The sequence below is a fragment of the Urocitellus parryii genome, chromosome 6 (genome assembly GCF_045843805.1).
Source record: "Urocitellus parryii isolate mUroPar1 chromosome 6, mUroPar1.hap1, whole genome shotgun sequence".
NCBI classification, from domain to species: Eukaryota; Metazoa; Chordata; class Mammalia; order Rodentia; family Sciuridae; genus Urocitellus; species Urocitellus parryii.
Window position 1 is genome coordinate 159,089,379 of NC_135536.1, and position 26,414 is coordinate 159,115,792.

At 35.9% G+C, this 26,414-nt stretch overlaps 1 protein-coding gene across 3 annotated transcripts in view; it reads left to right on the top strand.

Moving 5' to 3' along the window:
* Kif16b (kinesin family member 16B) overlaps positions 1 to 26,414 on the top strand; it is a 307,313-nt gene that overhangs the window by 230,933 nt on the left and 49,966 nt on the right. For all 3 annotated transcript variants that reach the window (XM_026397642.2, XM_026397643.2, XM_026397645.2), the window contains one exon: positions 10,993 to 11,082. In XM_026397642.2, the coding sequence (XP_026253427.2) occupies positions 10,993 to 11,082 (90 nt within the window). The remainder of the gene's footprint in view (positions 1 to 10,992; positions 11,083 to 26,414) is intronic.

Here is a 26,414-nt window from a genome sequence, read left to right on the forward strand (position 1 = left end):
GAAAGAGTAGTGTGCTGGCATCTGAATCTGTGCTTATTAGTAACCTGATAGATTACCTCCCTGCATGTGTATTAGCATAGCTGAGACAAATGGTGTGCTGCAGATGCTGTGGCCCATCCAGATTCAAATATTTAGTCTGCATGCTGTTTTTAAACATAAAAATCAAACGAAAGAACTTACATTAGAACTTGAGGGATCACATTTTATTCTAAAATCTAAAAGATTTTGTTTATTAAGCACCCTTCTCATTTCTTTAAGTACTTTGTCTTTTACTGAAAAATGAGGAAGAATGTGGTTTTTCCCTTCCCTGGTTTTCACCCAAACTAACTAATTTTTTATATTGCTTTTACTTAGACATTCATGTTTATCTTCACAAAGTAAATGCTGCCTCTAAGAGAAATGACTAAGAAGAAATGAGATTGAGTCACAAGCACAGACAGAAAGTAGTCATTAGCTTATGGCTGTACTTTGAATTTTCCATTTCACTTGGTTTTCTATATGAGTATGTTTATTCTGTCTCCCTTGACTTCAGAATTTTTGAAGTTTTACATCTCTTCCTAGAATAAAATGTTTTAAAATAAATCACAAAATCGTTTGTGAAACTCCTCCTTTTGCAGTTGATGTATATGAGAACCCTCATCTTTCAATGGTGCATAATCTGATATCTTTATTTAGGAACATGATCTCAGAGCCAGGAGTTACCATTTCCAAGCATCTAGCACTTTCCTAGTTGCTTCATACTTTTTTGATTCATATGCAGGTTAAGTTCATGAGTCCATTTTAAATATGAAAAAGTTGAGACCTGAAGGAATCTAGTAATTTAGCCAAATAACATAGCTAATAAGTGACTGGGATAAAGCCAAGATCCAAGTTTGTGTTGATTCAGAGCTTTTCATTATTTCATTCTCCAGTGATGACTGATGGAGAGTTTACATCCATTGCTTTTTTTCTCAGTATTTACATAATTTAAAGGAAAAACGCTTAGGCTGTTATTCTTGCCATTTCTCACAATTTTAAAGTAGAATAATTCCCCCTACTCCTCACCTGCTTCACAGAGGTGTTAGAGGGAGAAGTACTTTATCAGTAATGATCATAAATTTGAAAGGCCTTCATCTTCTCAGAGTTTCAGGGCCTTTATACATTCTGGCAAATTTATCTTCAGTCTACCCTGTAAAGTAAGTGTACAAAAATAAGCAGTATTATCTCCTATTTTGAAGATGCTGAAATTCTTTGAAATTCTAGCATGAAGAAGTCATTATTTCTGGTTATTGCAGAAGGCTGGGTTCAAAAGGCCAGATAGAAGGTAATTTAGCCAAAGTAACACAGTATTATTTGATTTAGGACCACTTCATAGCTGTCCAGAATATGGGTGTTAATTTAGTACTCAGCCATTGAGCTCATTTCTTCATAGCACACAGATTCAGACCAGGTTCACTAGCCCAATGCTCTGAAACATGTTCTATACATGTCTGTCAAGTGTCTGCACAGAAAGAAAATCTAGATTTTCGTGGACAATATGACTGAAGAATCTTTTATTTATATAGGGCTTCTATTTGTATAGAGCTTTATTATTCTACAAGCTCCATTGTTTTCCCACTCCTGTTACCAACAGAAAGGGGAAACAATTAGGGTTGCAATTAGCTTCATCTTTGCTTGTACAGTACACCATCTTTGGGACCAGCCTCTTCCCTGAGTTGCCTGAGACAGAATTTCTGCAACTGGTTATGCTCCTAGCTGGTAGGACCCACTGCAGTAGAGAGAGGATGCCTTCTCAGTTCAGCAATTAGTTATACAGCTGGTGGAATGATCCAGATGGCAGTTATTCCCTTGTCTTCAGAACCCTTGGATGGCTGATGTCACAGTCTCTTTTCCTTTGTGTCTACCTAGCTAACAAAGCACAGCCCTCCTCTTGATTCACCAGAAAGAAAAATAAGTGAACATTCCTGAAGTTTCCCTTGAGGAGTGAGAGGGGATATACATTGCACATGTCTGAGCAAATAACTTAAAATATCCCATTAGACAGTTGTGTCCTCCCATAGTACCAGCTTTTTAATTTATCCTTCCTAGATATTTCTGGGAGCCCCAACTGTGCCTTACTAAGCGGGAGAATTCAGCTCCAGCCCCTTTGGCCTGGCTCTCATTTCCAAGCGGTGTACCTAAAGGACCATGGTTCTCTGGAACAGGAAAGTCTAGGTTAATAAAATCCATGCTCTTAAAGTCAATTTAGAGACTACCTTTTGTTTCTTGTTGTGTCATTTATGAGCCTCATACTCATCTGCACCCATTCTTATCCCCAAATCATTTATCACAGTGTTTCTTCTAAATCAACACAATGTTCTCTACAAAAGGAATTTGATAAATGCTTTGCTCCACAATTCTTTGCCCTCTTCCTTATCTCCCCCAATGCCTACTTGCTAAAAACTTTAAACAGTTATAGATTAAGTCAGAAAAGGACAAAAATGCAGGTCATTCTGCTGCACATAGTTCAAGAGAGAAAAGGAATTAGAAAATGTAGTTTTAAAATGTTTGTTTACTGAAAAGAGACCTTGAGCTCCCTTGTCTCTATTATTCATTTATTATTTAGCACATATTTATGTGATGCTTGTAATTTTTTAAAAGACCATATTAGATATATTAATATACTGAGGAACAGAGTAAATCAATAATTACTTCATTCAAGGAATAGCTGATTCAGGGAAGAGAATCACATGCAGAAAAATCAAACAGCATAGAACAAGTAGGCTTATAGAGGGTAACTGGGAATAGGAAAAGATAGTAGAATGAATCAGACATTACTTTCTTATATGTATATATGAATACATGACAAATGTAATTCCACATCATGTACAACCAAAAGAATGGGGAGTTGTACTCTTTATATGTATAATATGTCAAAAAACATTATACGGTTATGTATAACTAAGAACAAACTAAAAAGATAGACATTTTTGTTTCTTTAAGATGAATTGCTAGATTTCATTGAGTGGAGATGAGAGAAACTTCTAGGGTCATGAGAACACTAAGGGCAGAAAAGTATAAGTGATATGTTGACATCAGGAAGTAATAGAGTTTGAGGATAACCTTAGGGACTCTCAGGTTGAAATAAATAAGGAAGTTAAGTGGAGATAGAAAGGTTTTGAAGAAAGGAGAGTGAATGTCATAACAGCAGCATTTGGGAAGGTCCTAAAAGGATTCTCAGGGAGTTGGTCTTGGGGACCTTAATTGTTCCAGTAAAACAAGATCATTGTGATGACTGAGAATCTAGAACATTTTTTAAATGCTCATCACACAGAGAATCTGAAAGAATTTTCAAGGTATAACTGTGCTGAGTCAAATAGCTTACATTTCATGAAACTGCATCTTGCCTGCCTTAGGGGTTGTCTGCAGTGCTGGGCCTCCCAATGGAGGCCAGGGTACTCCATAGGCTGCCTGACTTGGGAGATTTTTCTGATGGGCTCCTTCAGAAGGAATTTTGAGGTGCTCTCACTCCAAGGGCAGGAAGAATGGTCCAGAGTCCATCCTAAGTCCCATGAGTGTCCAAACTAAAAGGAAAGAAGAAACCTGGGAGACTTCACTAGAGACACCAGCAGACTCCGGATCCATAGGATATGTGTACACACTGGAAATCAGACAGCATTGGTGCAGTTGGTCCTTGATGACAGATTTGGTGATCTTGGAGATAGATCAAAACTGGGAGTAATCTATGGCAGGCTGTCATCTCTATGGGATATTGCTGTGCTTAATGGGATGTTGGCTTCATTTATCACACCAGACTTAGTTCCATTTCCAACAGTTGTCTGAAGAGATTTTAATAAACCTAATGCACTAATGCATGTTATCATAGAGATCCATACATTCTGAATATATTTTGTTTCTCCAAACACATTTAAAGTTATGTTGCTGCATAAAAGAGTTAGTAGAATTAATAAATTGGATTCTGACATCTTGAAAATAATGGGGACTTCATGAACTTAACTTTTTGCAGCCATAACTTTACTGATAAGGCACAGCCAATATATTTTTATGTGCTTAGAAAGCAAACATTCACTAATTGTACCTATTATTTATTGTAATACATTTTCAGAAATAGAAATAAAGAAAAAGACTGAGATAAATGTAAATAGAAGTTTCAGCCTATCCACACCCCATAAATCGTCTTACCTCCCCTACTTTGGGGAGAGTTTGGAGAGTATTAGTTTTCATTTTCCATGTCTGAGGAGCTTTTAGTTCAATCTTATGCATTGATGATTGTTACTATACAGATACATACATTTGGAATATATTTCATGTTTCCTCAAATATGTTTATAGTTGTATCATTGCATAAAAGTTTATTTTGCAAAAGTTTGAAGAAACTTTTTAAACCTATTAGATCAGTATTAGACAATTTCTTCCAAACTTTCAGTGATAGAGATGGGATTTTGACCATTTTCCTACAGAGAAATTGTATTTCCCTTACTTTCCATTTCTGAGATGATTGCTAATGATCTTCATTTATCATCATTGTTCTCATCTTGTTTATATGCTGATAGACAAGGGAAGACTTCAGTATATAAAGTAGGAAGCTTGAGACTTTCTCATACTGTATTTAACCTGAATCCAAGTGAAAATCTCAAGTGAAATTCTCAGGTGAAGACTTTGGAAATCTCTTTATGCTTCACTGTAAATTTGTGTTACAAATCTATTGAGAATACACCATATTCTTAGAAAAAAGAAAAAAAAACAAAAACAAAAACACAACAATGTACTTTTAAGAGATTACCAGAACAGAGCATCTGCAACTGAGACTTCGGCAGCCCCCGCATTCTTCACTTTGAATGATCTGAACCAATCCTGAATTCTTATCTGATTTCAAAAGCAAAATAATCTTAAGTTCCATAGTAGGTTCTCAGTATAGGTTTATCTCTACAATGAGAATTCACACACCCCAACACCTTGCCAATTACTACCAAAGACAGAGGATTTATTCCCTTAGGAGTCTTAAAATCTTGTAAGGTAGAAAGACATATAATTAACTTTGATATGTAAATTATTTAGTGCAATATTAATTATATAATTAATGTCTGTTTTAGTCAGCTTTTTTTGCTACTTGACCAAAAGACCCAATAAGAACAATTTTAGAGGAGGAAAAGTTTATTTGGCACTCATGGGTCAGAGGTTTTAATCCATAGACAGGTGAAAGTTCATTGCTCTAGGCCAAGTTCATTGCTCTAGGCCTGAGGTGAGGCAGAGTACAGGGGGGTGGAAACAAGAAGCAGAGAGTTCTATTCACCAGGGACAAAATATAAACCCCCCAGATGCATGCCCGTAGTGACCGATTTCTACCAACCACACCTTACCTGCCTACTGTTCCTGTTCATTTAATCCATATTAGGGAATCAGTGATTTAGGTTCTCATAACCCAGTCATTTCCCCTCTAAATTTTCTTGCATTGCCTCACACATCAGCTTTCAGGGAACACCTCATATCTAGACCATAACAATATTCATGATGTGTGTTCTTATCATCAAGTGAATTAAGTGCTAAGGAACCACAGAGCAGGGAATAATTGATTCTTCCAGAAAGGAAGGAGGAGGAGCTGGGATACTGCTGAGACAGGAATTGGGGGGTGAACCCTGCCCTGAAGGCTGGACAGCCACCCTCCCCTTGCAGAAAGGGATGTATGCCTTGGGGAGATATTCAAAAGACCTACAGATATGCTGTATTCTGTGTTGACAAGGTGTCTGGAGTGTGAGATTTTTAATGCACTGGGAGCTGGGGTCAGCCTAGAAAAGGCTCCAAATGCCTTGCTAAGGGTTTGGACTTGAGAGGTTGTTGGAACATGGCTATCTAATTTTGGAGCAGCCACATTTGCAGTGAATTTCAGCAAGGATGCTCAGATTTTAACCTTCATCAGAACCCCTGATAGGAAATTTTTAAAATGCAAATTGTTTAGCTCCTGCTCAAAACCTCTGATTCAGTAAATGTGAGTAAGACTTCTGAATATGCATTTCTAAGAAGTTCCTGATTGAAGCAGATGCTGCTTGTTGGTATCCCTCTTGGAGAACCACTGTTTCAGACAGTGAACTGAAATATTGAGGACAGAAGACATTGAGATGTGTATGTGAAGTTATTAAACTAAGTAAGATACAAGGCAAAATCTGTCATTAACCATAATACACCTGTAATGATCTTTATCGTTCAATATTTTTGAGAACTTACTACATTCATCATATTGATGGTTCCAGAGAGTTTCCTTTCCAATTCAATAAAGGCAGGATTCCTTGAGCTCATATGTACAACAGACCACTCTGCACCTTTCCTGACTTCATTAAGCCCAGTTCAAAGGAATACATACATTACAAAGCTTCATATGGGCTTAGCCCTCTCACCCTTGGGCCATCTTTTTCTTTCTCCTCCCAGCTCTACAACAGACAATGGAAGCATCTCATCTACTATTGTAAGCACTGGAGGCTACTATCAAGAAAGCAGAAAGGGGTGTATTGGATGCTTTGTGGGGGCACCCTTACTTAGGAAGGGTAGTTTTTATCTTCTTCTTGCTGTCTTATCTTCTTATAAAGCCTCAATGTTATTCAGTCACTTAGCTGCATCCCGTCCTTCCTAGTATTTGGCATGCGTGGTTTGTTACAGAAATTGGTGTCCTTTGTAAAGGAACTATCCTACGACTACCATAGGAAAGAAGAATGATTCCCAATATTGTGAGGTAGGTTTGAAATGCCATTTCAGTAATCAAGAGATTTTTAAAAAATCGTTCAATGTTAATGAGCAGTGATAGCAGCAAAGAGGTTAAAGCCCCACAGGACAGGTGTGCAGTTTACCTTGCCCTAATTTTGTTCAACGTCATTTTAAGGCCTTTTCTGCTAAAAGTGTGTGGTGGGGAACATTTCTATTTCAAGTCACTAAGAATGGAAGTATATTTAAGAAAAGTCCATCATGGGGCTCCATCTTTCGACTATTCATTCAGAATGCCAGTTATGTGTCACATACTCTTCTAAGGAGCAGTGACCAACAGATAAAAAGCTACCTGTCCTGAAACTTACATTCTAGTGGGGAGGAGAACCAAAAATCAAGATATTTTAGTAAACCTAGACCATGTTTGGTAATCAGAAGTGCTAAATACAAGAAGAAATTAGAGAAGAGAATAAAGTGGTGTGAAATGGGAAAAGGGGGTTGCAATTTGAGATAGGATAGCTCAGAAAAGCATCACTAAGAAAGTGACTTTTGAGCAAAGACTTGAAGGAACTAAGGGAACTAGTCATATGAAAACTTGGGAAAGAACATTCCAGAAAGAGCAAAGCACACACAAAGTCTCTGAGGTCATATTTGCTGTATGTTTGATGTATTCTAGAATAAGCAAGGATTTCAGAGAGAGTAGGAAGATGGAGATGAGGTCAGGAAAAGATCCTTTTAGGTCAGTGACTTGAACTTGTGCCTGAGTGATATGGAACCCTGAGAAGGTGTCTCATTCAAACAAAGAAATGGCTTCATCATATTGAATTTTTAATGAGATCACTTTGGTTACTTTATTGACTGTATTGAGAAAAGAATGAGGAAACAGTGGGAAGGGAGACAACAGCATGAGCAAGGGAATCAACAGGGAGGCTGCTAAAAAGAATTGAGCCAAAGATGATGGTGCTTAAAGATGGTAATGGTGGTAAGAAAGAGCCAGAGTCTCATATTGGCAGAAAGGATTTGCTGACAGTATGAGGTGTGAGAAAGAGGAACATTTAGGACAATGCTATGTTTGGGGGTTGAATAAGCAGAAGAATGGTATTTTCATTTACTGATACAAGGAAGGGAATTGGATTTCAGTAAGATTGATTTTGATAAGTGTACCATGTTAAGTTTGAAGCACATATAAGACATCTAAGTAGGCAGTAGGATATATGAGTCTGGGTTCAGGGGAGAGATATGAGTATCCAGGGAGTCATAGCCTGTAAATTTAAGGTTATGAGATGAATGAGATCACCAAAGGAGGAAGTGCACGTAGAAAATAAAACATGTTCCAGGATTAAACTCTATGACTCTTTGATGTTTAGAGGTCAGGGAGATGAGAAATCCCAGCAAAGAAAAATAGGATAAGAAGAGAGTGTAGCAACCTGGAAGCCAAGTGAAAAAGATTTTAGAAGAGAGGTATTAGCTATGTTAAGCCCTCCCCATAGGTCAAGTAAGATCAAGACCAAGAATTAACCAGGGGACATTACAATATGGAGATCACTGATGACCTTGGTAAGAATAATTTGGGTGGAATGGTGAGTAGATTGCAGTGGACCCAAGTGATAATGAAAAAAAAAAGGAGATGGTGACATGAATAAATATTTCTAAAGGAGTTTTGTTTTAATGGAAAGGACAAAATGTATTGATGACAGGAAGGAAGAGGAAGATCAAGATAGAAAGTTTAAATGATAGAAATAATAACTTGTTTAGATGTTTATGGGAATAATGGAATAGAGAGGAAACATGTTTGTGTAATGAAGAGAAAAGAAAATGGTTAAGTTATTTTAATTGCTATGCTTTTCAGAGGGCAAAAGGGTTGGAGTCCAGTGTTCCACAGGGTCGACCTTAACTAGGAGCATTAGTACATCTTCTGCCTGGTAACAGGAGAAAAATGAAGTACAGAACAGATGGTGATAAATGAGCAGACCTGGTCAAGGGTGCTTGTGGAAATATTCTTTTGATTGCTTCTATTTGAGAGGGCTAGTGGGTAAGTGGTTCCTTGGGGAAGAGCCAGCTTTCAGTTAAAGCGAAATTGAAGGGGGTATTCACAGCAGAGGCTGAGTATCTAAGGTATTTTGCGGATGATTAACCATGAGTCCAAGTAATACAATGGAAAGATTTCAGAAGAAGGCTAGGGAGCAGGGGACATCAGAGTCTGGGTCATGTAAGAATCCTACATTTCTCCCGGTAACTTTGTTTGCAATCCCGTCACAATACAGCTTGGTCTTACCTGGGAGCTATCCTGAATCTTTATCCTCCCAGGGTACAATTGAGGGTTTTCTTAGGGTTTTCCTGGCTGCAGGGAGAACACCAGCAACATGGGAAGGTAGAAGGCCCCTGCAACCTCCAGGTCTCTTTTGGATCCCTAGTTTGTGTCCAGCTAAAACTGTGCATTGCTGTGCTCTGGTCCTGAGAAAGTTCCCATCCCAGTTGTTGTGCTGGCCATGACTCTGTGGGTCTATTGAGGAGGGAACTGAAGAGGAAGGGCAACCAGCTTTGCTGCCAAGAGCCATGTTTCCCAAGACCTACCAGTCCTTGAAAACTTACCACAGCTGCAGAGCACCTGTACTCATGTGTTTACTTACTAATTTACGGGAATATGTTCACCTTTTTTTTTTTTCCTTATGAAAATAACTTTTTCAAGGAACTCATAAAAACCTGCCACAATCAAAACATTATTTTAAAGCAAATGAATACAGAATCAGAATGATGAATATAAAAAAATGTACATTCTCATATGACCCCCAAATCATCTCATTTAAGACTTTGGGAAGAGTGAACCAAAGAAGGACTGGGACTCAAAACTTGATCCTTCTCATAAAACTACCTGCCTGTGTATTCTCCTCTTATTGCTTTTCTTTTCCTATGATGCCCCTGGGATTTACATGCAGGAGAATTCAGCTGAACTATTGTCTTTAAGAAGGGCACTTCTCTGATACGCATGTTAAGATTTCCCATACAGGGACACAACCAATTAAAATGCCCTGAGGTGGGAGACAGTGTGCATTCAGGGAGTGTAGCAGGAGTGTAAACACCTGAGGAGAGAGACCCCTAAAGTGAGTGTGCTATAGGTAGTCAGAACAGGTTTAAAAAAAATTAGGTCTTTTCTAGGAGTAGAGTGAAGCTATTAAGTGTTCTTAAGGAAGGAAGTGGAAAAAAAGATCCCCTGATAGTTGTTCAGAGAAGGGATTGGAAGGGGCAAATGTAGATGTAGACATCGGGAGGGACTCTTGCAAAATTTACATGAGATCCAATAGCCTAGAATAAGATGCTAGTGATGGCAAAGGATAGAAGGGTAGAGCTCCAAGAAATTCTTAGGAAGTAAAAGGAGCACTACCTAGCACTTGTTTAAATTGGCTAAGTTAAGAGAATGGTATTCTGGGTTGGCTTCAGCATCCCCATTTGGCTGGCATGGAGTGGTAAATGGTAGTGAAATGTGTTGAGATGGACAACACCAGAATTGAGATAGGAGAATATGTCAAATATGGCAACTTGGAAACATCCGAAGAAGAGTGTCTTCCAGGTTGGGTACATAGGTCAGGAACTCAGAATGGTGGGAAATGGAGTTAGGAATTCAAGATTCATTAGCCTATGCTTTAGGTCTTTTTATAAAGGACAATGTCGTCTGCCAGCCTCTCTCTTACTATGATGAGTTGATTTGCTACAGAGATTTCACCCTAGTCAGGTAGCTAAGGGCTGGATTGATAATTTTTCCTCTAAAGAAGGCAAAATATATTGTACATTTAAATGAATAATCACAGAGATGCAGTAATAATATTCTTTCTATTTGTCCTCTTCCCACTCCTGTCTACCACTTTGTCTTCTCTCCTTTTCCTCCTCCTGCCTCTTCTCCCTCCTCTTTTCTCTGAGTCTCCTTCTCTAGCTTTTTTCTCCTCCTGTATACTGTAGTAGACTCTGGTGACAAATTTTGTATGGGCACACTACTGTACCAAAAATGTCATCCTGTGGGATTTTCTCTCTCCAACCCAAGTGGAAAATTAAAGGACAGTTTTTGTAACTGATTAATAAGTGACCATTGGCCCCTCTGGGGCATCTGCCACGTGCTGCTTGTACCCATATTTGGGATCCAAAGATGCACATTTAATAGAGTGCAATTATTATTTATAAGTTCTATTTATGCAACTAGATTAATGTTTTTAATTCTAGATAAATTTTACATGCTAATCACTTTTAATTTAATTTTTAAATTATGTTTTTAAATTTTTACTTTTTCTTCTAATTAATGCTGATTCATTTTTGTTTGCCTGGTTAATAGATTACTGTCCTAGATGAGACATGGACTGTATTCAGGCGTTACAGTCGTTTTCGAGAAATGCATAAAACATTGAAATTAAAGTATGCAGAGGTAAGTTATGAAATTATTATCTCCAATTAAGAACATTCATTTCATAAAGTAAATGAGCTGATTGCATTAGCAATGTCCCCCATCTCTCTCTCTCTCTCTCAGTATTAGCTTGTATCACCAAGTTTTATTTTAATTACTCATCTATCAAATATATCTTTTTAGTTTTTGTTTTTTTATTTATATTCTACATTGTTTAAAGGTTTTATGAGTACAAGATTTAGAAAATGGTAATAAATTAACTTCATCTTTTTCATAAATTTTATGATAATTTTAAATAAATTTTTTAATCAATTTGTAACTTCTCAACTATAAAACCTATTAAAATGAAATAGTAATAAATTAGTATAGATTTTTCCATTTTGTCTCTTAAAGAAAACTACATCCATGCTTAGATGTCCACTCAGTGAGAAACTGAGACATGAGCATTATTTTGCCTTCAAATATGGAGAAGGGGGACAGATAGCAAGCAATATGAATTTATCTAGAAACAAGAAAGTATTTTATGTATGAGACCAGATGCCAGGGTGTATTGATACATAAGTAATCTTTTTCTTTCTAGAGAAATATTAGCTTTTGAAATAATTTCAAGCAAAGAAAAGCATTCCTAGAATGGATTTGTGTTTTCCTAATGATAAGGATGAAAATGATTTTACTTCAACTATAGGAAGTCTGTATATGTATATCTCTTTGAAAATTTGGGCTTAACTGTCTGCAAATCAATGAATAATCACTGTCTAATTAGCCTGTTTTCACTATTGATTTTCAGCACTATTTTTATAGTTTATGACATCCTAAAAATAAATTAGTCAAACTTTTGTCCCTAATTTGGTTCATATTAAATAATATTTCCTTAACATTATGGCTTCTGCCCTTTTTTATCTGACTTAGAATACAAAGAGAAATACCTATAAATAAAGGTTCCTTGATGTGTAGAAGAACCTTAAGTTCAGGTAAAATTGAGTTGTGTTTTAAATTCTGTTATTCAGCTTTCACACTAGTTAGTATTCTGATAAAATTGAAGAAGTTTCAGGTAGGAATTACAGTTTAGTGTTCCCAAGAGGCTTCAGTTCCAGCAGTAAACACATAAAATTCAAATTATGAGTTCATTTCTATAATTTACCCTCCACGTCTCAAACTAATATTAACAATAAAAAGTAGAAATATTATATACATATTAAATGTAAAGAGCAGCTTTTTTCTGAAAGTGAACTTTGCAGCTTATTAACTAGCTGGCTATGAGTTACTACATCAGTTCTTTAATAATGTATAGTTTTTGCACATTGTATTAACATCACTGAATTCCCAGAGTAATAGGTAGAAAAAGAAAAAAAAGGATGTGTATATTTTACACATACACACACACATACACTCCCACTCATCCCATGATTATATTCATACCATATCTAATATTAGTTTAACCTATCCCATATAAACACACTTTTCTAGATTTCAGTAAAATAGTAGTGGATAAAAATAAAAATCTCTTCTTTTATATATCTTAAAATCATATGGAAAGAGCCTCAAAATAAGGAAACATAATCACTAATACTTGACAATTAAACATTCCATATTGTAGTTGCCAATTTAAGTAAGTTGCTTGCCTTCCATGACAAATGTCAGGGTGATGGAGCAGAAGTTGTTGAGCACTTTAGTATAATTTCTTTTCAGTTTGGGCTCTTTGACAAGATGGCATTCTAGTTTCAGTATGAATTGAAATATTCAAAAGAGTTTGAAAAGCATCAGTATACTTCTCTAATTAGTGTTTTTAAAGAAAACTAAATAAATATAACACAAGCAATCTTTGAAGATATAATAGAAGAAAACTTACATGGGATTAAGAATGATGTGAATCTGAAAATCAAAGAGATTTCTTGATACCAGAAAAAATTAATGAAGAGATTATTACATGTAAAATTTTCTCAAGGGGGAAAATGTGTATTACAAACATACTTTAAAAAATGAAGTGACCATCAAATGAAGAAAATTAAAATGGCTTCATTTATTACTCACAACAAGAGCAACTATAAACTTTGTATACAGATGTGAACAAGACAGCCACATTCTGCCCTCTCATGAAGTAAAGAGAATAAACAAATAAGGCAATTTCAAATAATATTAAGTGCCTTATAGAAAATGAAACAGGGTCTAATTATGTGGTATAAGAGCTGGACAGTGGGCAATTTTGAGGCAACAGGCCATGCAGGCCTTTCTGAATAAGTGAGGTTTGAGCTGAAACCTGAATGTTGAGATGAAGCAAGCATGAAATCTAGAGGCAGACGCATTTTAAGTAGAAATAGCAGCAAATACAAAGGCTCATGGTGGCAAGGGCAAGTTTTGTGTGTTTAGGACTAAAACGCCTGTGAAAAGTGGCAAGAGTGGTAGTAGGAATGAGACAGAGGGCTAGGTAGAGACCTATCAATCCACTGCAAAGTGTTCAAGTAAGAAAGTTATCCAATTTTTACTTTTAAAAGACCATTTTATTGGCCGTATAGACACAGATTGTTGGGATAGTTGAGAGCTTACATCTACAAGTCTGTTTTAGATATTGAATTTGATTTTAAACACTCATTTGGAAGTACGAAGGAAAATGAATGATGTATGCCTATAGATTAAAGAGAATATTATGAACGATCTCTCAGAAGTCATGGTTTAGATCACCAATAAGTGAGAAAAATTCTTTTATTTTTGTCTCAATTTTTAGCCAAGTTTCAGTGTTAAAACCATTATACTCATAACTTCTGCTAACAGAAGTCCCTTTTCCTGAAGACATACTGAGAATTGAAAGGGTAACCAAGAATGAAAATTGCATTTTCATGTGGAATTCAAGTTTGTAACTTAATTAACTTTATTAGAAGGACTTAAAAAGTTAGTTATATAAAAGAACTGTGAGACACACATGTGCATATTATTTCAGAGAGAAGAGATAGATGATCAGTGATTTGAAACTATGTAGTAAGCTCCTAAAATACACTGTGTGTTGAAAGAAGGCATGCTGGTTTAAGCCCTTGAGAAACTGCTGATGGTGTCTTGCCTTTCAGTTGCCACAACTGCGACCCATTTCCTCACCCTTTCCTGAGTGCTTATCCTGTGCCTAGTATTGTGCTTAGCATCTCATGGTGCTCTTGATAGTACTGTGAATGTAGGGGTATTTACCAGCTGAGAGTGAGAGATGTGAATAATATGCTTCATGGCACATAACCATGAGTAGAAGCCAGTTTTGAAACCAGTTTGACTCCATTTCCCATTTCTAAACCAACAATGATATTAAAATTTGGTTTTAAAATGCACATGATCTATTAAAACACAGTAGCATGTTATTCTAGATCTAGATGAAACATTTCAAAGGAGAAGAACATTGTGATTCAACATTTTCAAAAGGAAGTTGAAATACAAAATTGAATATCATCCATATATTGTTCTGTAAATTTGGAGTTTCTTTTGTGCAGCTCAGATTCATATTATCTTGCTTGCTAAGTGTATGTTGGGATTTGAAATCAATAATGTGCTTATTGGGAATTTGTCAAGTATTATTGCTGTCATTATGTAATGTTAATCTTGAAGTAATCAGCTACTTTCAAATAGCCTACTTGGCCTGAAAACATCCTAGAAATCACTTGACTTGTTAAAGACATAACCTCTTCAGGAAAGCCAAAGGGTTGATACAGAAGGATCCTGAAAATTTCCTCCCACAGACAACTTTTTGATAGCCAGGTGGGAACATCATTTCTTTACCTAGCTCCTTCACCAGATCATGCTCATTATTTCTGTGCAAGTAGAGAACTAATCTTACTCTCTTCATACCAAGAGAAACAAAATGTTTGATGATAATGTGTTTTTTAAAAATGATATGTATTAAATTTTCCTAGTCATACAAGGTTCAAGTTTTAGATCAAGTTGGAAAAATACTGAAGAGCACAGTGAAATTCAAAATACAAAGAATTTGTAATATGCACACCAAGGTAGAGAATCTTTTGTCACCTTAAAACTTTAGTTTTTGTCACAGCTTATAATCTTTTGCAACTTTATCTAAAATTATATCCTGTTCTTTCACATTTTCTTCTGGAGTTTAGCCATGTTCTCTCCTGGAGGATATACTCTAAAATAGTTTGATGTGACAGTTCCTTTTATGGAGATTCTTTTTCTTTTTCTTTCTCTAATCTTTTTTTTTTTCTAAATAGACTACATGTTCATGATAAAAGATTGACATTATTCAAAGATATATCTAGGGACTGTGAAAGTGAGCCTTAATCTAGCCCTCAGAGATACCATTTGCAGCACTTCCCAGAAGGTCTTCCTGGATCCAACTATAAATTCAGAAGCACACGCTTTCTATAAGCCATACTTTGCATGAAGGTGCCTGGAAAGGATACAGAACAGGGACCACTGCTTGCCAATAGGGCAGAGGCTTGGTGAGGGTCTCCCAGCATTCTGCAGCATTCTACAGAGTTGTCCAGGAGCCTTCATCCCATCTCTCCCTAGTAATAGCTTAGGTGCATGGAGATGAGACCCACCTGGGCAGGTGCAAGAACCTCTCTAGTTTCCCCATGCCACAGAGAACCAGCACTATTACCAGTGGAGTGTGACAACTCCACTGGCAGAATTTGCAGCCTCTACAAGAAGCACATGGAATTATCAGTCATCTCACCTTCAGCTAGGCTTCCCACCATCTAGCTCTCATTCTCCCTGTCCAGAAGCAGAGGTGGTGGGGAGATAATCTTTTCCATGAACAGTATTGCCTAGTAACAAAATTGGCATTTTCACCTTATCAAGTTTCCAGAATCCTCTTGCTAGACATTTGGGTAGTTTCCGATTTTTGCTGTTAGGACAACTTCTCTGAACATTCTTGAACATGCTTACATGTCTTCTGATTTGAAAATTTCTCTGTGGGGGAGGAAAAAAACCGATTGCTCAAATGTCCTGAAAGACTTAATTTATGAAAATCCAAGCTCAGGAATGAATACACAGGAGTTGGGTAGGCTGAGAGCCCTAAAGGTCATCACCCTTGGGAGAAGGTTTTAAGAATTTCTTAGCCACCATTCAACTGAGTCTTCTGATTTCCCTGTTTTCTCACATTCCTGTGATTCATGTTTGCTAAAATTTTTTCCATAAAATGTGTTAGTCAACTGAAGACCCCTCAGGGACACTTTATGTACACTTGGGTGGCAGGCCAGTTAAAACTGTGAGGAGATGTCGATCACATAATATATGTCTCTGAAGAAAATAGAAGGAACTTAGGGTTATTACAAGCAAAGTGAATGAATGATTTGGAAGGCAAGACCTCAGGCTTCTAGGCTTCTATCAACCTACAAGTGAGGCATGGAGGGCAGGGAAAAAGCAGAAAACTGTCATATGCTTTTTATTGTATAGTAACAAAATGTTATGAAGGAAAAAAGAAAACTAAGTTCTTTGCCCTCTATACAGAAGACCAAATTAGCTGCTCATGGTCTTAGCTCGTTTGCAAGTGCATGCTCGTTTTCTGTTTTCAGGTGTGCTTGTATGAGTGGGCCAAGTTCTTCCCACTGGGAATGCAACATTATTCTGGCTGGTTAAAATTGTTGATTTATTTTTACTTATTCATTTATTTTGACCTTAGCAGTTTCTTTCAGATTTCAAATAGGCTTCCCCTTTTGTTTCAAATTAATTTGTTTTCTTGATATACTGACATGTATTATGCAAGACAATAGCTCCTTCTGGTTTTCATTCTCTGCTGCCTTTCATTGACCTCATGTGGAATCTTAATCGAATTAAATCCTGTGTTTCCAAATTCCGCATCTGTAAAATGATAATGCCACAGCCAGTTTGTAAAAGATTGTAAGAGTCTCAGATAAAATAAATTATTGAAATCAACTATCAAGTATTGTGCAGCATCTGCTAGATTAGCATGTCTTTGAAATTTTATCATGCTGACCATTTCTATAGTGTTCTTCTTTCTATATGGAAACTATGTATTTTTTTACTTTATTAAAGTGAGCATAAGCCTTTTAAATATCAATCAAGTTATGGTTCTCAGAAACAAAACCCTGTTAAGTGTTCCCTTTTTGTTTCTCTGAGGAGGAGGTAGAGTTACTATTTATGTCTAGTGTCCATGAGGTTTACTGGTGAATCCAGATCACAGTGTCTGGGAGTCCTCCAGACAGAAACCTAGTCCATCTAGAAGTTGAAAAGAAAAAGGAAAGCTTTGAAAACCACATCCCTTTTTTAACCATTAAAATAAATAGTAAAGACCTAGTGTCCCTTTACGGTCGTATAGGCTCTGAATGTTTTTAAGAAAGTAGTATGACTTGGGACAGGAAAGTCAAAGAGTCATTGAAAGAGCTACTGATTCTCAGAAGTTCAGCAATGCTAATTTTTGAAAGGACTTTATTTTAGTACATTTAACAAGGAGTTCTCCTTTCTGAGTGTTACAGCCTCATGGAAATTACTATGAACTGAATGTTTATGTGTCTCAAAAATTCATATCTGAAATCTAATTCTGAATTTGTTGGTATTAAAATGAGGTCTTTAGGGGGTGATTATTCTGAGGGTGAAGCCCTAATCAAAGGGATTAGTGCCCTAACACAAGGTGCCTCTACCATCATGTGAGGACATGGAAGGTGCCAGGTACCCAATCTGCTTTACCCTTGATCTTGGACTTTTCACCCTCAAGAACTGGGAGCAATAAAGTTCTTTTGTATACAAATTACCCCATCTAAGGTATTTTGTTATAGTTGCAGGAATACACAAAGACCAGTGCCTAATTTCTCAGGAGAATCTTCTCAGAATGAAAGGGGTTATTTAGAATTAATCATTGAAGACTTTTTTTATAATGTTCTTAGCTAGAAGTGATTTGGAAGCAATTTTGTGTTGGTCCGCTTAGAGGTCAAAGAATGAACAATGAAAATGGGGCATTTTATCTACCAAAATGTGGTCAAAACAAGTGCTAAGGTGAGAGTATAATGTCCGTGCCTGGTGAGAGTATATGTTTCTTTGAATAGTCCATGCTGCTTGCCTATATCATAACTAAGTCATCACAATTTGTGAAAAAAATCAGAGTCACTAGAGTACCCAAGTGTCAGACACAATCAGCCTCAATCAGATACATCCCTAAAGGGGCTTCCTTCTTCTCCTTACAAATCTGAGTGAGAGAAATATTTTGAGAGCCTTCGAGTGAAAATGGAAGATTACTGTGTTACAGCAATTGTTCTGTCTCGCAGCTAGCATTCTCTGGGTGCCCAGTAAATACCAGTGGGAGGGAAGGAAATAATTAGGCAAGAGGTTATTTAATTTGTATGTGGACTTTCAGTTTGTGCTGATGAAACCATTTATCACCTTCTATGTTCTCCAAATGATTTCCCCAATGCAGTCAAGAAAAAAAAAGCTGGCTACTGGCTTCATATTTGTCTTTGATAGCTATTTTCCATCTTTCATTGAAATGCATTTTAGACTGTTTTATAACCAGCATTCCAAATTTAATATAAAAATTACAAATCTGCTCACCACCCAAATTATAACGCTACCAACCGTAGCCACAGGGAGCATCCGTTAAGCCTTAGATAAATTTATTCACACCAAGCCCTCAGCTTCTTTGAATTTTTTAATAGCAAATAGCTATATAGCCAAAAATAGAAGGCCACAGCATTCTGACCTGGTATGTTATCAGGGACCCAGGTTTTTCACTTTGTGGTTTGTATTATACTATTTTCTCCACCCAGTAGATAAACAGCATTTAAATCACTACTTTCAAGGATAGGTGGAGGAGCAAAGAACATCGAATTACCTTGGAAGCCTTTCCAAAATATGTCAACTCAAGCCCTCAACTAGGAAATTCTGCTTTAATAAACCTGAGGTGGGTCTCAGGACCATGTATTTGGGGAAAAGCATCACCCAAAGGATGCTCAGTGGACCACTGATTAGATATTTCCTGTCCTTTCTTTTGCATTCACCTTGTGAACTTTAGTTGATTTTTCATTATTATAGATCATTAAATTAAAGAAGTGATATCTAGAGACAGATAATCTTGAATATTGTCAACATTAATAACAGACTCATTCAGACCTGAACAATGAAGAAGAAATGTCTCTTCAGTTACCACAGATGTAGACTTTTATCACATTCTTCTTTGCAGCAAGTAAGGAAACTTGTACAGCAACAGGCTTAGAACCCACAGTATAAAATGTCCACCTGCCAAGGGACCATAATGACTTAATGTGTAGTCCAGGTTTTCATGTTAGACAAGAGGGACCAAACACCTAGAGAGAGTTTTGTTCAAGACCTAAGAGTGGGCAAGATTCCTGTCTCCTGATTCCTTGTTCCTTGTCTGACAGTGTTCCTCTTCATGACAGTATTCGTTCTACAAGGGGAAATTTACAGAATGCTCTAGATGAAATAAAAAATGAGAAAATTCATTCCCTATAAAAATCAGTTACATAGCAAGTCCCCATGGATGCTAACTAGACTACTAGAAATTTTGTTTCTTCTATTCAATGTCATTACAATGACAAGTTCCTGGCATGCCTCAGTTCCTGAAAGAGACAATTAGCATCATACTAAGAGATGGAAAATATAAGCCTTTGAGTTGGTTCAACTTCATATTCTTAAAATTGCAATATTTAATATTCACAGATCTGGATGTTCTTTCAAAAATTGTTGCCGCATACATGAATGTTCTCAGATCTATTTTCACTGGCTCATGCCTGAATGAAATTGACACTGGCTTTGGGAAGAATGAGAACTTCATGTGGAAAAGATACAATCTTTATACAAATATAACTGGAAATTGATGCAATCCTAACTACATTTCCAAGTATGATTTTATACCTAGGATGATTCCAGGGTACTTGATTTTAGTACTTCTTTGAGAAGAGGACAGCAGCTTGCATTAATGATGTGTTCTAATTTTAATTGTTGATTTCCCTGTACCACCAACAAAAATTTCTACATTGCTCCTTCATACAACACATACTTCAGAACAATGTAGTATGTGACAAGTCCTAGGAGAGGCACAGAGCAGGTGGCTCATAAGTATTATGCCATGTGGGCTTTAGACCTCTGATGGTAAAAAGGTAACTCATTGCTTCTTAATGACCCATCTAGGTTGTCCCAAACAATTGCTGCTTCATGCCACTAACAAATCAAACTTAGAAGAGAATTGCTTATTGTTTGTGAGTATATTTCTCAGTGACAGCTGTTCTTTTAAGGCCTTGGGAGCTGCTATTAATTTTGAGTAGTCAAAAATGCTTCCATCTAGTCAGCTGTGAGAATTATGGCAGCCTTTTGATGAGTTTTCATTATTTTCATTTCTCAGAAGCTGGAGTGGCTGAAATTTAAAGCCACAAACTTGCAGTGTGCAGATGTTTCAAAAACTGCCAGTTATAAGAAGGTATATTTACTTGCAAAAGACAGGTTATAGCTGATGTGACCAATTAGAGTGCCATGTTAAAATTTTTTCTCCCCTCTGTAAAACTTGAGTAGTAGTTAAGTAGCCATGTATCACTGGAGTAAAGAAAATGACTAGTAAATCAGGAATGGCAATAAACTACACTTTTATCAAGTGTTAACAGAAGTCAGATATTTTTCTTTTATTAGTAAAGACTCCACAACTTTATTAGTTCTCAATCTTTCTTTTTCCAGTGATTTATAATCCAGTTTTAGCTACTTAATTGTTAAAAATCTTAGAAGATAAGCAAGGCTTTTGTTCCTCATTTTAATTTCTTTTCTATATTTATGACTGCTGTTATTTGTATCCAAAGTAATGACATTGCCATTTATTGAAACCTGTGCAGTCTGTTGCCTTCAAGACCACCTGGACTTAATATAGGGTCTAGCTAAACTAAAAAGTGAACTTGGCTAAGAGAGAAAAGCTTTTAATGAAAGCAAACTTTCCAATTATATTTAATTTGCCTTCTTAATGGCAGCAAACTTCTTTTAATGTAATAAACATTGAAGTCAGGAGACTTGATGACTATGTCAGTTCACTGGGAATCAGAGAAGAAACAACTTGTAGATGAAAATATCACTGTTTCCGGGATCATTAAGAAATATTACAGAGGATATGGTGAAAGTATTTCTGAAAAGCATAAATGCACGTGTAGCTACTGAACTTGTTAGATAAATGGATTCTCAGTGCTTCCATTTTTCTAAACCTGGGATTCACAAATAATATATAAAATGGTTGCATTAGTTTAAAGTAACTAATTGATTATCTTACTCTCTTGCTAGTTCTTCATATCTATTTTTCAACATAAAACTTAGAAGTGAATCACTTGAGTTTTTAGGTTCTACATGTATTGAAGAAGAGAAATACAAATTTCATAAGAAATGAAAGTTTGCTTTCATTAATTACTTTCAAAATTACTGACTTCATTTTTCCAATGGCTGTTATTTCAGCCCTTTTGTCTCTAGAATATGTTTTATTTACTGAATTGCAGAGCAAGTTTGTCATTATGTTTCTATTAGAGCAAAAAAAAAGTGCTATTTTAATCCTCATTTGTTTGTTTCCTGTGTTTTATTCTGCATAATCAAATTTCATAATTATGCAAAGTAGGCCATAGGGCTGTTGTTAAAATTTCTTCTAGTACTCTCTAGGTTTATGATATCTCCCACAAATATCCCATTTATTTGACTTCAGTCATCACTTTTAACGCTAGTATACAGTTTTCCCATAAGAACTCAAGCGTCTTTGCATCATTTCCCACTCCTGCTCTAAGGATAATGACTACAGCAGGAAAAGAGGCCATTTTGGAGGTTTTTCTCATGAATACTGCATCCCCTTTGTGCCTGTCCTTTTTCTGTTCTATAACTTCTTGAAAAGTAACCTGTTTTGTTATTATATTAAACTCCATTTTCCCTGCACACATCTGAACATTGCTTCAAATGAGTATATGGAGATTTTGCAGGAAGTAAGATACACTCCTCAAAAGCCATACAGCACAACCAAGATAATAGGTAAAATATCTCCACAGTAGCTAAAGTGCTACTTGTAACATAGCATTGAGAGATTTTAATCATCAGAATCCAAGTTGCAGAATTTCAGAGCTGAAAGGAGACTTTTAAAACATCTCAGTTCAGTTTCTTCCCTTTGACAGATGATGAAACTAGAAACTAGAGAGGTTTTACACATTGCCCAACATGGTTCAACCAGCTATTTGTTGAGACTTGAAATCCGATTGCCCCAAATCGCAGGTTATTAAAAGAAAAAGACATATGGTGTTAATTTAACTGTTCCATTAAATTTGGGAAAAGAATAATCACTTTTTACTGTTTCTATAAAAGTGATGCATGCTCATTTATAAAAATTTCACATAATACAAGGAAATACAAGAAGAAAGCAGCAGATTACCCAAAGTCATTCTCTAAATATAATTAATGTTACCATTTAATGAACATTATTTTAAGTATTCATCTAGAAAATGAATAGGCACAGATAAAAGGTTGGATACATAAATTGATAAAAAGGATCTAAAATGATAGAAGAATAGGGGAAAAGAATAAAATGACCTTAAAACATTGTGTTCATTTTAGATATGCTATTTTTAAGTATAGACATTAAATTTAATTTTACTTGAATTTAACAGAGTGAAAGAAAATGAAGTAAAACCATAGAATTTGCTGAACTTCAAATTAAAGTTTCTCCACTACAAGATATGTCCTCTAAAATGTGTATGACTTTAAGAAAAAAAAATTATAAAAACATTTTAAAAATTATAAAGCCACTGGTTTTCAGATGATGTATTTAATATTTCATAATCATGACTATTTTGACAGAGATAAGATTAGCTTTATTTACTCCTACCTCCCATTTTTTAAAGTCATTATTTTTATATTGTCAAAAATATATAGAATTCTCATCCTTTTTTGAATAAATTATACATAATTACCTCTTAGTGTGAGTTTAAATAGAAGCAGTATTTACTGTACGATGGTTTCCTCATTCCTGAGATCTTCATACTGTGAAGTTTCTTGATTGGATAATTTTGGTCATTTGATGTATATTAAGAGTTCCTGTCTGTTTGAGAATGTCTCTCCTGGCATGTATACTTGAAAGACAGTTTAGTTAGTTGTAAATTTCTGGGGTCACATTTTTTGTTTCTTAGAACATTTCATTTTGTATTATTATTTTCTCAGTTGTATATTTATGCTATCCTGTGTTTTTATTTTGCTAATTGATTTTGTTCCTTCTGCTAGGGCTTTCATTTCACTAATGTTTTTGTCTCTCCATTTCTTTCTTGAGTTTTGCTGACTCACTTTTTGTTGGGGATAGATGATGAGGGGGACAGAGTACAAAAGTACCAATATTTTTTCAGTTAGTTTTTTTTTTTATTTTAAAATAACTTTAGACTGTGTTTTATCTTTAAGCAAAACATGCTTTTTTGCCTTTAAGTGTAGGCATGTAATATTTTGTGTTGAAAACTTGGCATGATGTATTGGGAAAAGGAATTGTAGATTGGCCTTTAGTGTGAGGTTTTGTTTGTCTGATGGGTATAGGCTGTGCTTACTATTTGTAGCTGTGGTTTCAGGTGCTGAACTTTCCTCTGGTGTTTTGCTTTTGTCTCCTCTGTGGTCTTGGGCTTTCTTGGAGGCTCCTTACATAAAGTCTGAGACTTGCAGTTCTTTCAGTTTGGATCCTCTGTCACACGGCATCCCTATTGTTGTGACAGTAATATATGTGTAGTGGGAGGAGTACTCTAAATTACTGTGTTAAGTCTAAGTCTTTGGTGAGCTTGAGTTGGGCCTCTCGCCCCACCACAATCTGGTAAATCTTATTGGCCATCCCCCCCACACACACACTATCAGCTGCACTCTGGTAAAACCCAAGATGGTTAGGTTCTGGTACAGAACTCTTGGTAATATTGACAAACGGCATTTTCTGCCTCCTGCCATATGCTATATGGATTTTTCTCCCATCTGCACAGTGAGAACCTGATGGTAGTTACTGGAGTTAAAACTCACAAAAGTGTGGAGACCTGCCCCCTAAAATTATCCACCCCCTCAGCCATTTTTAGTATTCATACAAGTCTATCCTGAGCCTCCAGCAATTCCTGAATTACAATTCAAAGTGTTTCTACCAATATTGACTCCAGCTATGGGTTTCTGTGCCAGATAAGTTGTAATTCTCTGTATCCACCATCTGTCTGTCCAGTTTGAGTCAGTAGCTTGCCCTGTGACTTCACTTCTTTCCTGGATGTGAGAAGAGTTGTTGATTTTCAGTTTGGTTCAGCTTTTTTCATGCTGTAAGAATAGGAGTGATGACTTCCAAGTTCCTTACATATATGTTCAGAAACCAGAAATCCCACTTTAGAATAGTTTTAGACTACAGTGAAAAGATGAGAATAGTGCAGAGTTTTATTAATTATTAATTATTAACATGTAATTAATATATATTATTAACATATTTTACCATTAGTAGAGTACCTTTAAAATAACTGATGAACCAATTCTGGTACATAATTATTAGCCATAGTCTTCACTTAATTCATATTTCCTTAGTTTTCACTGAATGTTCTTTTTCTGTTCTAGGATCCCATCCACAATATTACATTACATTTACTTATCTCTTCTCATGACACTCCTGATTGTGACAGTTTCTCATACTTTTTTTTTAAATGGTTTTGACACTGTTGATGGTAACTGATCAGTATTTTACAGAATGTCCCCATTTGAGATTTGTCTGATGTTTTCTCATGATTAGATGAGGCTTATGGTTTTGGAAGAAGGAGACAACATAGGTAGATTCCCAGAATGATCATGTGAAGTCAAAGACAGAGTGATCCCAGTGTAGTTGGAATGCCTGAGAAGACTATAGAACTTCAGGGACTTTAATATTTTGATATATAGGACACTGTATTTCCTTTTTCACAGGTTACAAGGGAAATCAAAGAGAAGTCTCTCCACCTACAGATTGTTCCTAACAGTACTTCTCATGAAAATCAAATCTATAATTTCTGCTAGATTAGAAAAATGAGGCAATAAAAGTGAAAATGTGTAAATACAAAGTACTTGAGAAGAAATGAAAAGGTACAGATAATATTGCTGATTTTGTTTAGAATATTTAATGTGAGAAACCAAAACAAGTAAACAAAAGATGACAATGTTTGTGGGACATGAGTGGAGGCATCAAGGATAATTCAGGATGACTCCCTGTATAAACTTCTCTCATATAGTCTTAATTTGTTGGAAATGTTGAATTTCAGACAGCAGAATGTTCAACAAATGGAAATTTTTTTGTTTGGTCTTCCAGGCATAATTATTTGTCCTGGCCAATTGCTTTTTTATCTGGATAAATTGTTTATTTTTAAAACATTTTAAGTAGTTTAATTAATTCAAAATTCATAAATGAAATCCACAGAGGGTTGCTTTTGCTGTTCCATTTTAAAACAAATGAAGCAATACCTTTGCACTTGTAGAAGGCCAGAGTCTAGGCCTCTTTTCTTCCCTGGGCTTCTCACAGGATTTTTACTGTGTTATTGTCATTTTCAGAATGAAACATCAGTTCCTGCTTCTGTTCTCCTTCTTCCCACTCTAGTTAGACTGCAGGTCGGCACCAGGGCCCTCTGTCTTTCCCCATTTTTTTTTTAGTTGCTTATTTATTTGCAACAAGAAAGCCAATCCAAGTAAAGATGACTGTCTCTTTTTTCTGCTGGAGGACGGGATCAGGAATATGACTATAAATGTTCTGTGTCAGCAAGTATTAATTGTCCCCTGTAACACTTGGGGGACATGTTTCCAGATCCCCATGGTTGCTTGAAACCACAAATAGTACTGACACCTATATATACATACTTATGATGAAGTTTAACTTTTTTTTTAAGAGAGAGAGAGAGAGAGATAATTTTTTAATATTTATTTATTTTTAGTTTTCGGTAGACACAACCTCTTTATTTTTATGTGGTGCTGAGGACCGAACTCAGCACCCCGCGCATGCCAGGCAAACGCGCTACCGCTTGAGCCACATCCCCAGCCCTGATGAGGTTTAACTTTTAAGCACAGTGAGAGATTAATAATAATAACATAATAAAATAGAACAATTAGAGTGATATACTGTAATAAAAGTTAAATTATTGTGTTTATGTGTGTTCTCGCTCTTACTTTCTCACCTATTCTCTCTCCCTCTCCCTCCATCTCTCTCACATACTTTTAAAGTGTTAATCTTACAATCTCACTATACACTTTTTTTTTCTTGTTAAGAATTTTTAATTTTTTATTTAAAGAAAGAACTTTATAGTTTTTTTTTTTTTTTAGTATATCTGAATTGCCAGCATCACTACTCTAGTGCTTTTAGGCTTTTATTAAGTAAAATAAGGGTTACATGAATACAAGCAATACTGGAACAATTGATTTAGTAACAGTCAAGATAG